This window comes from Chiloscyllium plagiosum, chromosome 2, assembly GCF_004010195.1.
Source record: "Chiloscyllium plagiosum isolate BGI_BamShark_2017 chromosome 2, ASM401019v2, whole genome shotgun sequence".
In the NCBI taxonomy this organism is placed as follows: domain Eukaryota; kingdom Metazoa; phylum Chordata; class Chondrichthyes; order Orectolobiformes; family Hemiscylliidae; genus Chiloscyllium; species Chiloscyllium plagiosum.
In genome coordinates, this window is record NC_057711.1 from 13960042 (window position 1) to 13974586 (window position 14545).

The 14545-nt window shown below is 45.7% G+C and overlaps 1 protein-coding gene across 1 annotated transcript in view; it reads left to right on the plus strand.

The window, feature by feature from the left end:
- The window catches only part of galntl6 (polypeptide N-acetylgalactosaminyltransferase like 6), a 242319-nt gene that overhangs the window by 22055 nt on the left and 205719 nt on the right, over window positions 1-14545 (plus strand). The window contains exon 3 of the mRNA XM_043674606.1: window positions 2778-2961. Within this exon, the coding sequence (XP_043530541.1) occupies window positions 2778-2961 (184 nt within the window). The remainder of the gene's footprint in view (window positions 1-2777; window positions 2962-14545) is intronic.

The window sequence follows — 14545 nt, forward strand, 5'->3', positions numbered from 1 at the left end:
TATCCAAATACCGGAATCCCTCCCTCCTGCACTATCCCTGTAGCCACGCATTTAACTGTTCTCTCTCCCTATTCCTCGACTCTCTATCACGTGGCACGGGTAACAAACCAGAGACAACAACTCTGTTCGTTCTAACTTTGGGCTTCCAACCTAGCTCCCTGAAAGCCTGCCTAACATCCTCAGCGCTCCTCCTACCTATGTCATTGGTGCCAATGTGGACCACGACTTCGGGCTGCTCCCCCTCCCCCTTATGTTTGCTGCTGACCTTTTTCTATAAACTCCCTTTCTGCCTGCACCTTCTTTCTGAATGTTATATATTCAGCTTTGTTCTCCATTCTGTTTGCAACTCAACACATTTTTTTTTTAACTTGGGGGTGGCATGGTGGCTCAGTGGTTAGCACTGCTGCCTCATAGCACTAGGGTCCTAGGTTCGATTCCAGCCTTGGGCAACTATTTGTGTGGAGTTTGCACATTCTCTGTGTGGGTTTCCTCAGGGTGCTCCAGTTTCCTTCCACAGTCCAAAGATGTGCAGGTCAGGCGAATTAGCCATCCTAAATTGCCCATAGTGTTAGGTGCATTAGTCAGAGGGAAATGGGTCTGGGTGGGGTGAAGGGCCTATTTCCACACTGTAGGGAATCCAATCTTAATTTCTATCTCCTTTCTCAGCCAGGGAATTCTGGATTTGTTTGTCCTACCTTTCTCTTTTGAGAAAATATACCCTGACTGTGCCCAATTCATCTCCTCTTTGAAGGTAGCTAATTGTTCTTCCTGCCAAAGTTTTGTCTGGTCTCTCTGGCCCAGCTCCATTCCTGTCCTACTTAATATTCTTACTGCCCAATGACCAGGGTCATTTTCTACTGTCATTCCTAAATCTTATAGAATTCCCACAGTGCACATAGAAGCCGTTTGTCCCATCAAGTCTGCAGAACACCCCATCCAGACACAGCCCCCATACCCTATACCCATAGCCCCACCTTTATCATGACTAACTCACCTAGCCCTTACATCACTGGACACTACAGGGCAATTTAACATGGCCAATCCATCTAACCTGCATAACTTTGGACTGTGGGAGGAAACCAGAGCTACTGGATTAGACACATGGAGAGAACATGCAATCTCCACACAGACAGTTATCTAAAGTTAGAATCAAGCCCGGGTCCCTGGCACTGTGAGGCCACAGTGCTAACCGCTGAGCCACCGTGCCACCCATGTGATAGTATCCATGTCATACATACCTTATGATACGATGATCACTGTCATCTAAATAGTCACCCATTATCACTTGGTACTTGGCTTATTTTAGCTCCAAGAGCCGGGTCTAGCAGTGCCTACCATTGTTGCTGGACTGGATGCATACCCTATAGGACATTCTCCTGAGCAGAATCTAAGCATGTTTGTCACTCACTGCCCCTTACATATTATTGTTTCAGTCTATGCTCTGGTAAAGTTTTGATGGTTCATTGTCAGAGATCCCATTGTATTTTGGTTTGGATTCTCTTATGAGAGAGGCTAGATCTGGTGTGGATTAGGGGAGGAGGGATGGAGGGCAGAATTCAGCCTTTCTCTTTGATTAAAGAATTTAACTTTGTTATAGCAATACCTGTAGTTGAGAAGTGTACCCCCCCCCCCACCCCCACCCCACCCAATATGTCATGGCCTCATAGTGAGTTATATATTCCAGGTGATTCGTTTTAACATTTAGGTTAAAAGGTACCATCATCTTACCAGATCATGGGGCTGCTCTCTCACTAATAAGAGATGACTGGGGACGGTTCAGACTGAGGGTCACTCAAGCAAGGAGAGAGGTTGAGAAGGACAATCTTTCATGGTTACCTCAGCCAGTGTGAGAATTGAACCCACACTTTTGATATTTCCCCTGAATCATAAGCAAGCTGCCCAGCCAACCGAGCTAATCAACCTCCCAGTGTTCATATAAATACTCTTCAATAGTCTTTCAGATTGTGGCAGGGACTTTCAGACATTTTTTGGGCATGCTTTTGTAAATTCCATTTGTGACAGCTATCTTCAGGCTGAAGGACTTATGCCCGTTTTAATGATTCCAGCTCATTCTTCATGTTTTTCTCACAAGGCAAAGGCTCAGGTATTGAAGTCGGTCAATGCAATTTAAAGATTAATTGTCCATCTACTATATTGTGGCATTCTGGAATGCATTGAGTGTGGGGCAAAGAATGGTTCAATCGAAGAATTCAAAAGGAAATCGGATGGTTATTTGGAAAGGAACGTTGTGCAGGGTTACCAGGAGGAGGCAGTAGAGGGCACTAAGTGAAGCTGGAGCAGACACAATGAGCTGTATGGCCAGTTGCTGCGCTGTAACAATTCTGATTCTGTAATGCTTATGCTGAGATGCTGTTAATTTCTAGTTCTAGCATTTCCCCTATTGTGTTTGATGGTGCAACCTATTCCACATTTGGAGACACTGTAGGGTGTAGGATTTTGAAATAGTGTGCAACCGATATTTTAAGAGGAACCGAAGCTTGACAGATTTGGGACAGTTTAGCCAGCCTGAGTGACAGAGATGTAGATGGCTGAGATTTCTTTAGCCTCACTGGAAGAGACCTACTTTAAAAGGAATCCAGTAGTTTCTAGTCAGTGGCCAGCCACACGATGGTCTGGATTTACACAGTGCACAGAGCAGCAGTGAGGGCAGTGGGCAGGCAATGTCACACCGTTCTCTGGGATCAAGGAGAATGCGGTTATGATGGATGAGGCTTGGATTAATGTTTCTCTCCCTGGCATTCCCTTTCGTCTTTCAGACCAGATTGCCCAGGACCATAGGACCATTGTGTGCCCAATGATCGATGTCATTGACCACAATCATTTCGGCTATGAGATGCAAGCTGGAGATGCCATGAGGGGAGCCTTCGACTGGGAGATGTACTACAAACGTATTCCAATCCCACCTGAGCTCCAGAGGGCTGATCCCAGTGACCCGTTTGAGTAAGTAGCACAGAGAGAAAGAATGGCAGATTACACAAAGCAGCAGTTTTCTGAGGTAGGAAAATTTCAGACAGCAGCAGTTGCTATAATGCTGTGTTGTTATAAGCCAGGATTTGTGTCTTTTTATATTGTCACAGTATGCCTTTTTTCTTTCTATTTTGAAGACTTTTCTCCCTGCTTTTCCCCAAATGAGCTTGCTAATGTAGAAGCATACAGCTGAGAGAGTGTGGGGGTTCTGCTCTCAAGCTTCATCTTGAAAGTTATTTCGCTCATCCCAAATCCCCTCGCTTGAATTCCTCCACAGCCTCGCAGAACTTACCTTCTTCGAAGTGGAAACCATTTCTCGTTGTGGAAGGACTGAGAGCCAGATGGCACAGATTTAAGATAGTTGGTAAAAGAAGCAAACGAGACATGAGGGAAAGTTTCTTTTTTTTCACTCAACCAGTGTTAAGGCTCCAATTGCAGTCCCTGAGAGTGCGGTGGAGGCTGGTTCAATTGAGGCATTCAAGAGGGTATTGAATAATTAGTGAGGAATGTAAAGGGTTAGAGGGGGAGAAGACAGGGGACTAGTGCTAAACAAGTAACTCCTACCGAGAGTCAGTACAGAGACAACCGGTTGAATGGCCTGCTTTGAGCTGTACATATTCTTTGATTTTGCCAAGTAAATAGCCAATTTTGTTTTGAATATTATAATCGAACCTTCCTCCATTGCTCTTTCAGACTGTATATTCCAAGTCATAATGATCTGCATAAAAGAATCTTCTCCTTATTTCATGTCTACCTTTTATGCCTGTTATCTTAAGTTTGTATCCTCTGGTTTCTGTCCTGTGCAATGGAGTTTCCCCACGTGACGGAATAGCTTACTGTCCCACAGCCTGTTATGGCGACTGCTATTCCCCCCTTGAAATCTAGCCCGAATCAACCATCTTTCAGGTTAAACCTACATATAAAGCAAGATATGAAACTATGGAAAGCATCATCATAGCAGAATCCAACTCTCTGTATCAGAACTTGCAATACATTAGTTCCTTCAAAAGAAGAAGACGCTTTCATTTCTATAGCACCTCAGGATGTCACAAAGCATTTTTCATTCAGTGAAGCATTTCTGAAATGTCAGATGGAAAACTCAGCAGCTAATCTGCACACTACAAAATCACAGCATAATGATTTAGGTATTGATAACTTGTTCAGCAATGCTGGTTGGAAGATTAACTTTGGCTGCTACCCAAGAGATCTCTTGGGCTTCATCTTATGAAATCTCTCAAGTCAACCTGACAGGGGTTATCTCATTTGAAACATGGCACCTCTGAGAGTGCCCACACTGTCCACAACATTCCCCAACCAACAAGTTTCTTTTTTTTGTTGAATCCTTCACGGATGACATCCTTGTCCATTCCTCTTTCCCTCCATTCACTTCCTTCTCAGCATACCTCCATCCTAGTCACCCAAGCCTGTCCTCCCCCTTCATTCATCCTTTGTCTGTCCCAGGCTTCCTCACCCGGCTTCCTAACCCCTTCCCTCTATGTCCTCAACACCATCATCGCTGCCCTTCATGTTTCTTCCTCCCCTCCCAAACCTACCCTTTTTTTGCTTCTCCCTCACCCTCCTACCCTCTTGCGACACTCTAGCTCTCTCTCCCTCCTTCCCTCCCAGCTCATCCTCTACCTCACTGTCCCATTCCTCTCCTTCCTTTCGCTCTCCCTCATCTTCCTATCCTCTCCTTCCCTCTGTCTTTCCTCTCCCTTACCCTCCTGCCCTGCCTTGCCCTTCATCTTTCACTGTTCTGCCCTCTCTCTTGCTCCCCTCCCCAGTAATGTATAAGAAGAAAATGATAGTGTGGAGCGTTGCAAAGGTGAGGTAGGCAGCCCTGGGTCCAAGTCCCACCTACTCCAAAGGTGTGTTATAACATCTCTCAACAAATTGATTAGAAATTATTAAAAAAACTGGCAATAAATAAGGATTCTATGTGATGTAGAGTGACTAGTTGGTGCAGTTATTTCTGGTGTAATTTTCCTATGAAGACACTGGAGCTGCCAAAACATCACTTTATTTAGACTCCTAACAGATGTTGGTGAAAATCTCCCACACGCTCACTACCCCTGGGCTGGAATTGAACACATCTGAAAGTCAGTCAGCTGGAAAGCTCTGCTGTATATTGCTCCTCAGGCAGCACTTTCTGATGTCTGTATTTCGGGCAAAGAGAAATTAAACCATTTTTACAGATGGTTATTTTCGATGGAGTATCTGGCGGGATTGTGCGTTACCCAGTTTGGTGAGCACGTTGACACAATTCAGACGGCTGGTGGATTTCTTATGCTAAAGGTCTATAGCAAACAAGGTTTGAAGTGATGGTCTGGAATGGCGTGGGAGTGCGGCGGTGAATCTGGATTATTGAATAGAATCTGGCCTTTGATAACTCGCTGTGCTGTGCAGTGCAATTTCAGAGCAATACGGTGGCTCCGTGGTTAGCACTGCTGCCTCACAGTGCCAGGGACCCAGGTTCGATTCCAGCCTTGGGTGACTGCCTGTGTGGAGTTTGCACATTCTCCCCGTGTCTGCATAGGTTTCCTCCAGGTGCTCCACTTTCCTCCCACAACCCAAAGATGTGCAGTTTATGTGATTGGCCATGCTAAATTGCCAATAGTGTTCAGGGATGTGTTGGTTGGGTGCGTTAGTCAGGGGTAAATGTAACATTATAGGGTGGGGGAATGGCTCTCGGCAGGTTACTCTTTGGAGGGTCAATGTGGACTTGTTGGGTTCAAGGGCTTGTTTCTACACTGTAAGGATTCTATGAGAGTGGACGGCACCAGCAGAACAGGGAGCCACTTCAGGCAGCTTTGCTTGATAAGACAAAGATAAAGTGGCCTAACTCACACCATAGGACTATGGTCTGATTAAAGAGAGATGACTAGTGGTGGTCACCGTGCCTCAGGCAAGGGGAGAGGTTGAGAAGGAGAATCGTACAGTGCAGAAAGAGGCCATTTGGCTGATTAAGTCTGCACTCACCGTTTGAAAACGATCCCATCCAGAACTAACCCCATCACCCTTCATTCCCCATGGCTAATCCCCACAGCCTGAACATACCTGGACACTATGGTCAATTTAGCACAGCCAATTCACCTTACCTGCACATCTTTAGACTGTGGGAAGAAACTGATGCACCCAGAGGAAACGCCAGACAGAGAAAGTGTGTGAACTGCATAGACAGTCGCCCAAGGCTGGAATTGAACCCAGAACTCTGGCCCATGTGAGGCAACTGCATTAAGTGCTTAGCCACCATGTACTTTGTAGTGACCTCCGCTGGTGCAGGAGCTAAATCCACGCTGGTGGTGTTACTGTGCATTTCAGACCAGCCATCCAGCCAACTGAACCAAATAAAGCCCCCAGTTTGATGCAATAGCGATGGCGGTGAATCCAGGAAACCAACCACGCTGCCACTACCCCCAGTGTCTGACTGTCAGTGCCACCTGCCCTCCGCCAACTTCAACCCGTTACCCTTCTCCAACCCGTTACCCTTCTCCAACCCCTGTAATTGCCAACTGAGTCAGGTTAACGGCCTAGTCAGGCCTAAATCCTGAGGCCTGTCCTGAGGCTGCAGGGTCTAAGCCAGCTGCCATACTCCATGGAGCCAGTGTCCCAGTGACAGACCCCGAGGGACCACAACTCCAGGCAAGTTCTGAGCCTGGAGTGGCACTCCTTGTTCAGGGACATATCTACACTAGAAATATTATAAAAATGGAGTCTGTCTCTGTCTGTCTCTGTCTGTCTCTGTCTGTCTCTGTCTGTCTCTGTCTGTGTGTCTCTCTCTCTCACTCTCACTCTCTAAGCTGAACTGCAGGCAGCTTTACCAGGGCTGCAGGCTGTTGTTTCAGTTCATTAACTTTGAGAGATCACCTTGGCCTCTTCAAATCAACACTGAGCTTGACAATTTGATAATAGTCACTGCCAGACGAACATCCCCCTAGCACACCCATTCATGACACAAAAACAGAAAGTTGCTGGAAAAGCTCAGTGAGTCTGGCAGCACCTGCGAAGAGAAAGCAGAGTTAGCGTTTTGGGTCTGGTGACCCTTTGTCAGAACCCTCCACCACCCTCCATTTGGCCTGAGGGCTAATGTCACAAGACCCATCAGCTGAATCCCACCATGAGAATGTTAAATTCAATAGATCTCAAATTACAAACTAACCTTAATATTGGTGACCATAGAACCATTGTCAATGTTTGTTAAAAAAAAATTAGTTAATTAATGTCTTTTAGAAAAGGATTTGGGGTGACCATTGACCAGATACTCAGCTGGACTCATCACATAAACACAGTGGCTACAAGAGCAGGTCAGAGGCTAGGAATACTGGAGCAAGTAACTCACCTCCTGCTTTCCCAAAGCATCTCCATCATCTACAAGGCACAGGTCAGGAGTGTGATGGAATGTTCCCCATTGCCTGGAAGGATGCGGCTCCAAAAGCTTGGCACTATCCAGCATGAGGAAAAGGTGAGGGCTGCAGATGTTGGGGATCAGAGTTGAGAGTGTGGTGCTGGAAAAAGCACAGCAGGTCAGGCGGCATCTGAGGAGCAGGAGAATCGACATTTCAGGCAAGAGCACTTCATCAGGAATCCTGATTTTTAACTTAAAGAAAAGGAAATATGCTGTGTCGAGCAACAATTCCCAGCCTCCGGTGAGGTCTCCCGGCCTGGTGCAGTGACCTCCCAGCTGTTGACATGGTGATCTCCTGGCATGGCCTGGCAGCCACCCAGCATTGCATCTCACCGGCACAGTGTGGTGCCAGGGCTGGGTGGGCACTGGAAGCTAAGTGCCAGGGTGGTCTGCTGGACCAAGCTCTTTTCTGGAAAGCTGAACATCTTTTTCCTGGATTGTCTAAATCTTGTAACCAAAAAAGCGTTGCCTCGGTACATTTGTATCTAAGTCGGCTCTGTAATTATAAACTTCTCATTATACTCATTGATTATATGATACAATAAAGGCTGTTCTATTTTCTCTTTCTCTCTCTCCCCTTCCCCCCCCCCCCCCACCCCGAGTGCACTTGATGATATGCTAAGTTGTACCCAGTCCATCACTTTCCCATTCACACCCCTCGCCCTGAGCTAACCCACATAATGTCAAGCAGATTATATTTAAATAAATAAGTCAATTCAGCTCAATTGACTCAATTTTTATGGTGTATGACAAGTGGGAGTGTGTAGCTTGGTTTTATGTTAAGGGAAGAAAGGAAGTCAGAGGGTGCTACTGTCTTCAGTTGTGCATCTGGCGGCAGACTTCTTAGATGTTAGTGACTCCCCCCCAGCCTTCCTTCCCAGCCCCCCACGCTGGCAGAATTTTACAAGCCAGCTCTCCACTCCCCTACTTTCTCAGATGCTTGACCCCTTCCCCACCAATGTCTCAAAGCAATTGGGTTCAGGTTCCATTGGCGTATCCATCCTGGGGCTGGTTAGTGAGCTGGCAGCACCCATTGCCCAGGTTATGGTGCTGCAGAAAGGCAGTCCAACTGGCCAGCAGATCGAGGGAAAGTAAGGTGTTCTCCTTTCCCTGAGAGATTCAAACACCGCTCTGCACCATCTGCAGGATACTTTGGCTGGGTGTGTGTGTGCGTGTGTATGTGTGGGGGGGGGGGGGCGGGGGGCGAGTGCACAGGCTTCTGGGTGGGGCAGGCCGAGTGCTATAATGGTAGAAGGCAGTCAGTCTCTGTATTCAGTTATGTCCAACAGGAGAGAGCATGGAGCTCTCAGGAGGAAATTCCAGAGTTTTGGGTCCTGGCAGCTGAAAGTGCAAATGTTGTAGGGTGAAGGAAATAATGGATGCTGGAGAGTCATAGGGTTGTACAGTAGGGAAACAGACCTTCAGTCCAACCATGCCGACCCAATGTCAATGGACAATAGGTGCAGGAGTAGGCCATTCAGCCCTTCGAGCCTGCACCACCATTCAATATGATCATGGCTGATCATCCTTAATCAGTATCCTCTTCCTGCCTTATCTCCATAACCCTTGATTCCACTATCCTTGAGAGCTCTATCCAACTCTTTCTTAAATGAATCCAGAGACGGGGCCTCCATTGTCCTCTGGGGAAGAGCATTCCACACAGCCACCACTCTGTGGATGAAGAAGTTTGTCCTCATCTCTGTCCTAAATGGTCTACCCCATATTTTTAAGCTGTGTCCTCTGGTTCGGCACTCACCCATCAGCGGAAACATGTTTCCTGCTGCCAGAGTGTCCAATCCTTTCATAATCTTATATGTCTCAATCAGATCCCCTCTCAATCTTCGAAACTCAAGGGTATACAAGCCCAGTCGCTCCAGTCTTTCAGTGTAAGGTAATCCTGCCATTCCAGGAATTGACCCCGCCAACCTATGCTGCACTCCCTCAATAGCCAGAATGTCTTTCCTCAAATTTGGAGACCAGAACTGCACACAGTACTCCAGGTGTGGTCTCACCAGAGCCCTGTACAGCTGCAGAAGCACCTCTTTACTTCTATACCTAACCTAATCTAGTCCCATTTGCCAGCACCTGGCCCATATCCCTCTAAACCCTTCCTATTCATATACCCATCCAGATGCCTTTTACATGCTGTAATTCAGCCTCTACCACTTCCTCTGGCAGCTCATTCCATACATGCACCACCTTCTACGGGAAAACATTGTCCCTTAGGCCCCTTTTAATTTTTTCCCCTCTCACCCTCAACCTATCCCCTCTAGTTCGGGACTCCCCCGCCCCAGGGAAAAGACCTTGTCTATTTACCATATCGATACCAAGATTGAGGGAACATCGAATATCAGAGTATTTTGAGGCTGGAGTAAATAGACATTTGAGCATGAGACTCAGAATTTTAAAATAAAAATATCACCAAACCATTATCCCAGGGTTACAGGGATTATGGTGGAAGAGAATTCCCATGAGTTAGGATTTGGAATGTTTTCCGGAAGAGAGGGAGCTTAATGTGAATCTCACAGGGGCTTTAAAACTGCAACGTGTATTCTACTGGGTGCAAACCATTGCCTTGGACCTGAGTGAAACATTGAGAGTTGGCAAGCAAGGAGGTGGAATTCAAGGGGCAGGTGAAGAAATTGGACTGTTTCAAAACTGCCTCTGAATCGTGTTACTAGGCCTACAGCACCATCTGCTGGTTTAACCACCTCATCACCCTTCCTCAGAGGCTATTAAATAATCCTGGTCAGACTCCAGAGCTTTCAGAGAATCAACTTTGAATCCAGAGTGATTATAGACCTCTGGGCTCACTCTTTCGATTCATTGAGAAAAAGCACACTTCAATCAAATCTGTGCTTTTCACTAACTGATTTGCTAGCCTGTGGTAGTAGCTGAATAATGATCATTCAAATAGATTTCAAATTACATTTAAAATCCCTACAATACAGAAAGAGGCCAGTTAACCCATTGAGTCTGTACTGATCGTCTAAAGACCATCCACACCATCCTTGCATTTTCCCATGGTTCATCCACCTATCCTACACATCCCTGAGATTATGGATGATTTGACATGGCCAATTCATCAAACTTGCACATCTTTGAACTGTGGGAGGAAATCTGAGCACCCAGGAGATACCCATTCAGACATGGGGAGAATGTGCAAACTCCACACAGACAGTCACCCGAAGGTGGAATCGAACCTAGGTCCCTAGTGCTGTGATGCAGCAGTGCTAATCACAATGCCATGTGACATGTGTTGTCTCATCTCGCACTGGAAGTTTGTTTTCTGCACAACAGTTGACCCGCAGTAATCCAGGGAGCTATTGATCATTAAAAAACAAAAGAACTGCAGATGCTGTGATTCAGAAACAAAAATAGAAATTGCTGGAAAAGCTCAGCAGGTCTGGCATATCTGTGGAGAGAAATCAGGGTTAACGTTTTGGGTCCTGAGGAAGGTTCTCTTGATCTGAAGCACTAACTCTGATTTCTCTCCCCAGATGCTGCCAGAGCTGCTGAGCTTTTCCAGCTGTTGATCATTAGCAATCGTATCTATTTGATAGGGCCTGAAGTCTCAGACCTTGTGAACTAGGACTGAGAGACTAATCCAACATGGCCCCTGGTTCCCCAGGGATGTGACGTGCGAACTGCTGCAGTATCAAAGATCCTTGCTCTTGTACCTTCACAGTGCCATCTGATCAGGCCTGAGTGGACAGACCTGCACTCGTGAGTCAGGAAGCAGGAACCCTGGGATGGAACCTCCATGGTTAGATTCTCCCGCCAATTTTCTCAAGGAAAGGCCATGTCTGCCCATTTCTGTGGTGGGTTTCCCAGTGATTAGCTGGAGCTTGTTCCCACCTGTGTTGATTCCTCTGGATCTTCTGGCCTTGTCAAACATGCAGCTGCCTGATGAACCGCTGTAGATTGAAACAGATTTTGGAAGTGAATTTCGATAAATGCTTCACGGAGAAAGATTGCTTAGAGTTATCGGGAAAAAACATGGGATGGGGTAGAACTTATGGCCATTCTTTCTGTGTTCAATGATTCTGTGAACATTATGAACCAAATGTATATCAGTACAGGGCCATAAAGAAACATTTGTCTTGCTATAGCCCTATTCATGACCACAGGGTCCCCCAACATGCTTCAAAACAAACTGAATTGTGGTCACAGCAGCCAATTTGTAGTCAAGGTGATAATAAAAGTGACATCAGAGAATCCCTACAGTGCAGAAAGAGGCCATTTGACCCACTAGATCTGCATCGACCCATCGAAGTGCGGTCCATCCCAGGGAAACCATTGCTGTCACAAATCTAAATATAAAACAATAAACACAGCAGGCCAGGCAGCACCTGTGCAATAGGTTTATGCTTCAAATACAATGTGACTCTATTTCAAAGCAGAGATGGTCATGTTGTGCTTATGTCACTGGACTAGTTTGTCAGAAGGCTTAGACTAATGTGCTGGATATAGGGGTTTGACACCACGTTCTTCTCACTAAAACGATCCAAGTCTAACTATCAAGCCATCCAGGAAGCTTCTGGAGTCGTACAGTCATACAGCACAGCAACAGACCCTTCAGTCCAACAAGTCTACCCCAACTATGTTCCCAAACTAAACTCATCCCACTTGTCTGCATTTGGCCCATATCCCTCTGAACCTTTTCTATTCATGTACTTAACCAAATGCTAAATGTTATAACTGTACCCACATCTACCACTTTCTTTGGCAATTCATTCCACACATGAACCACTCACTGTGTACAGACCTGCCCCTTAGATCCTTTCTAAATCTTTCTCCTCTCACCTTCCCCACCTTTGCTTATCTATGCCCCTCATGATTTTATAAACCTCTATAACGTAACCCCTCAACATCCTTCAGGCCGGTTGAAGAAGTTTGAGCCTATCCAGCCCAACTTTATAACTCAAACCTTCCATTCCCAGCAACATCCTGGTCTATCTTTTCTGAACCCTATCCAATTTAATAATATGCTTCATATTGCATGGTGACCAGAACTGGACACAATACCCCCCAGAAGTGTCCTCACTAATATCCTGTACAACATTATGTCCTAATTCTGATACTCAAAGATGTAAGCAATGAAGGCAAGTGTGCTAAACACCTTCTTAACCACCCTGTCTACATGTGACGCAAATTTCAAAGAATTCTGTTCCTGGATCCCTGGGTCTCTCTGTTCTACAACATTGCCCAGAGATCTACCATTAATTGAATAAATCCTACCCTCATTTGTTTCACCAAAATGCAGTATCTCACATTTATCCAAATTAAACTCCATCTGCCACTCATCAGCCTATTGACCCAATTGATTCAGATTTCTTTGTAATCTTCGATAACCTTTTTTCATAGTCCTCTATATAAACCAATGTTGGTGTCGTCCTCAAAATTACTAACCATGTCTCCTAAATTCTCATCCAAATCATTTATATAAATGACAAACAAAAATGAATTCAGAACTGATCCTGTGGAACACCGCTGGACACAGGCCTCCAGTCTGAAAAACAACCCTCCACCACCACCCTCTGTCTCCTATTGTCAAGTCAATTATGTATCTCATTGGCAAGTTCACCCTGAATCCCATGTGATTTAACTTTACTAATTAGTCTACCATGTTGAACCTTGTCAAAGGCTTTACTGAAGCCCATGTAAACAACATCTACTGCTCTGCCCTCATCAATCTTTTTGGTTGCTTCCTCAAACACACAGGAGAAAGTGAGGTCTGCAGATGCTGGAGATCAGAGCTGAAAATGTGTTGCTGGAAAAGCGCAGCAGGTCAGGCAGCATCCAAGGAACAGGAGACGCTGAAGAATTCCTGAAGAAGGGCTTATGCCCGAAACGTCGATTCTCCTGTTCCTTGGATGCTGCCTGACCTGCTGCGCTTTTCCAGTAACACATTTTCAGCTCCTCAAACACACAATCAAGTTTGTTAGTTTTTTGTGTTTCTGTTACTTGACCCCTTTCATGTAGTACACAGTTAAAGATAGACTCAGTTATAAACCAAGAGAAATAGCCCTAAAATGTAACAGCCTTACAAACCACATAATTTTAAAATACAGATGAGGCTTTTCAGCAGCAGGAAGTATGAGGCAAAATAAGAAAGAGATTTATCCACTGCCTTTCACAACCACCCAACATTTCAAAACCAGCAGAGTACCTTTTGAAGAGAAGGAAATGGAGCAGCTAATCTTGCACTCAGCGAACTCCCACACATGGCTACATGATAGTTATTGCATAAGCTGTTGATTACGATTTTGTTCAAGGCAGGGCTGTGGGCCAGGACACTGGGCATAACTCCAGAGGGTTGGAGTTGCTATCATTCTCCTCTGACAAATGGTGTCATGGGACATTTTACATTCATCTGGGCAGGTAGAATGGGGCCTCGGTTTTCTCCAGCAGTGCAAGCCTTCCTGGGTAATGCATTGGAGTATGAGCCTTGGTTTTTGGACTCAAAGCCTGGAATAGGGTTTGGGCATGGAACCTTGTAACTCAGGGGTGAGAGTGTGCCCTACTAAACAAAAACCTCAAAGATGCAGAAGGGTGGACGTGGCAATCAAGAGAGTAGGTGGTTGGACATCATCTCAGCACCAGGATTGTCTACATTCTGATCTGACTGTGGAGGATGAGCAGGGAGGAGGGATGGAGTCACTAGCTGAGGACAGAACATATCAGATGGTGGTTCTGAAGAAAGAGCACTGGACCCAAAACGTTAACTCTGCTTTCTTTCCACAGAGAAAGCTGCCAAACCTGTTGAGTTTTTCCAGCAATTTCCGTTCCTGTTTCAGCTAGCAATTGTTGGTATTGTCACTGGCCTGTAGTCCAGGAATACACTCAACACCCTGGGGACATGAGTTAAAATTCCACTAAGTGATTGTGAATTTATCTACGCATAATGGACTGCAGTGGTTCAGGAAAGCAGCTCACCAGCGCCTTCCCAAGTGTAACTAGGGATGGTCAATAAATGCTGGCCCAGCCCATGATGTGCTTATCTCATGAGTGAGTGAGGAAAAAGGCAGCTGGTAACATTTAAATGCAGCAACATAATATGTAACAATAAAATCAGTCACCAGTACTGGCAACAACTGGCATTGATTGTTGTAAAAAAGACCCACAAAGTTCACTCATCTGCTTTCAGAA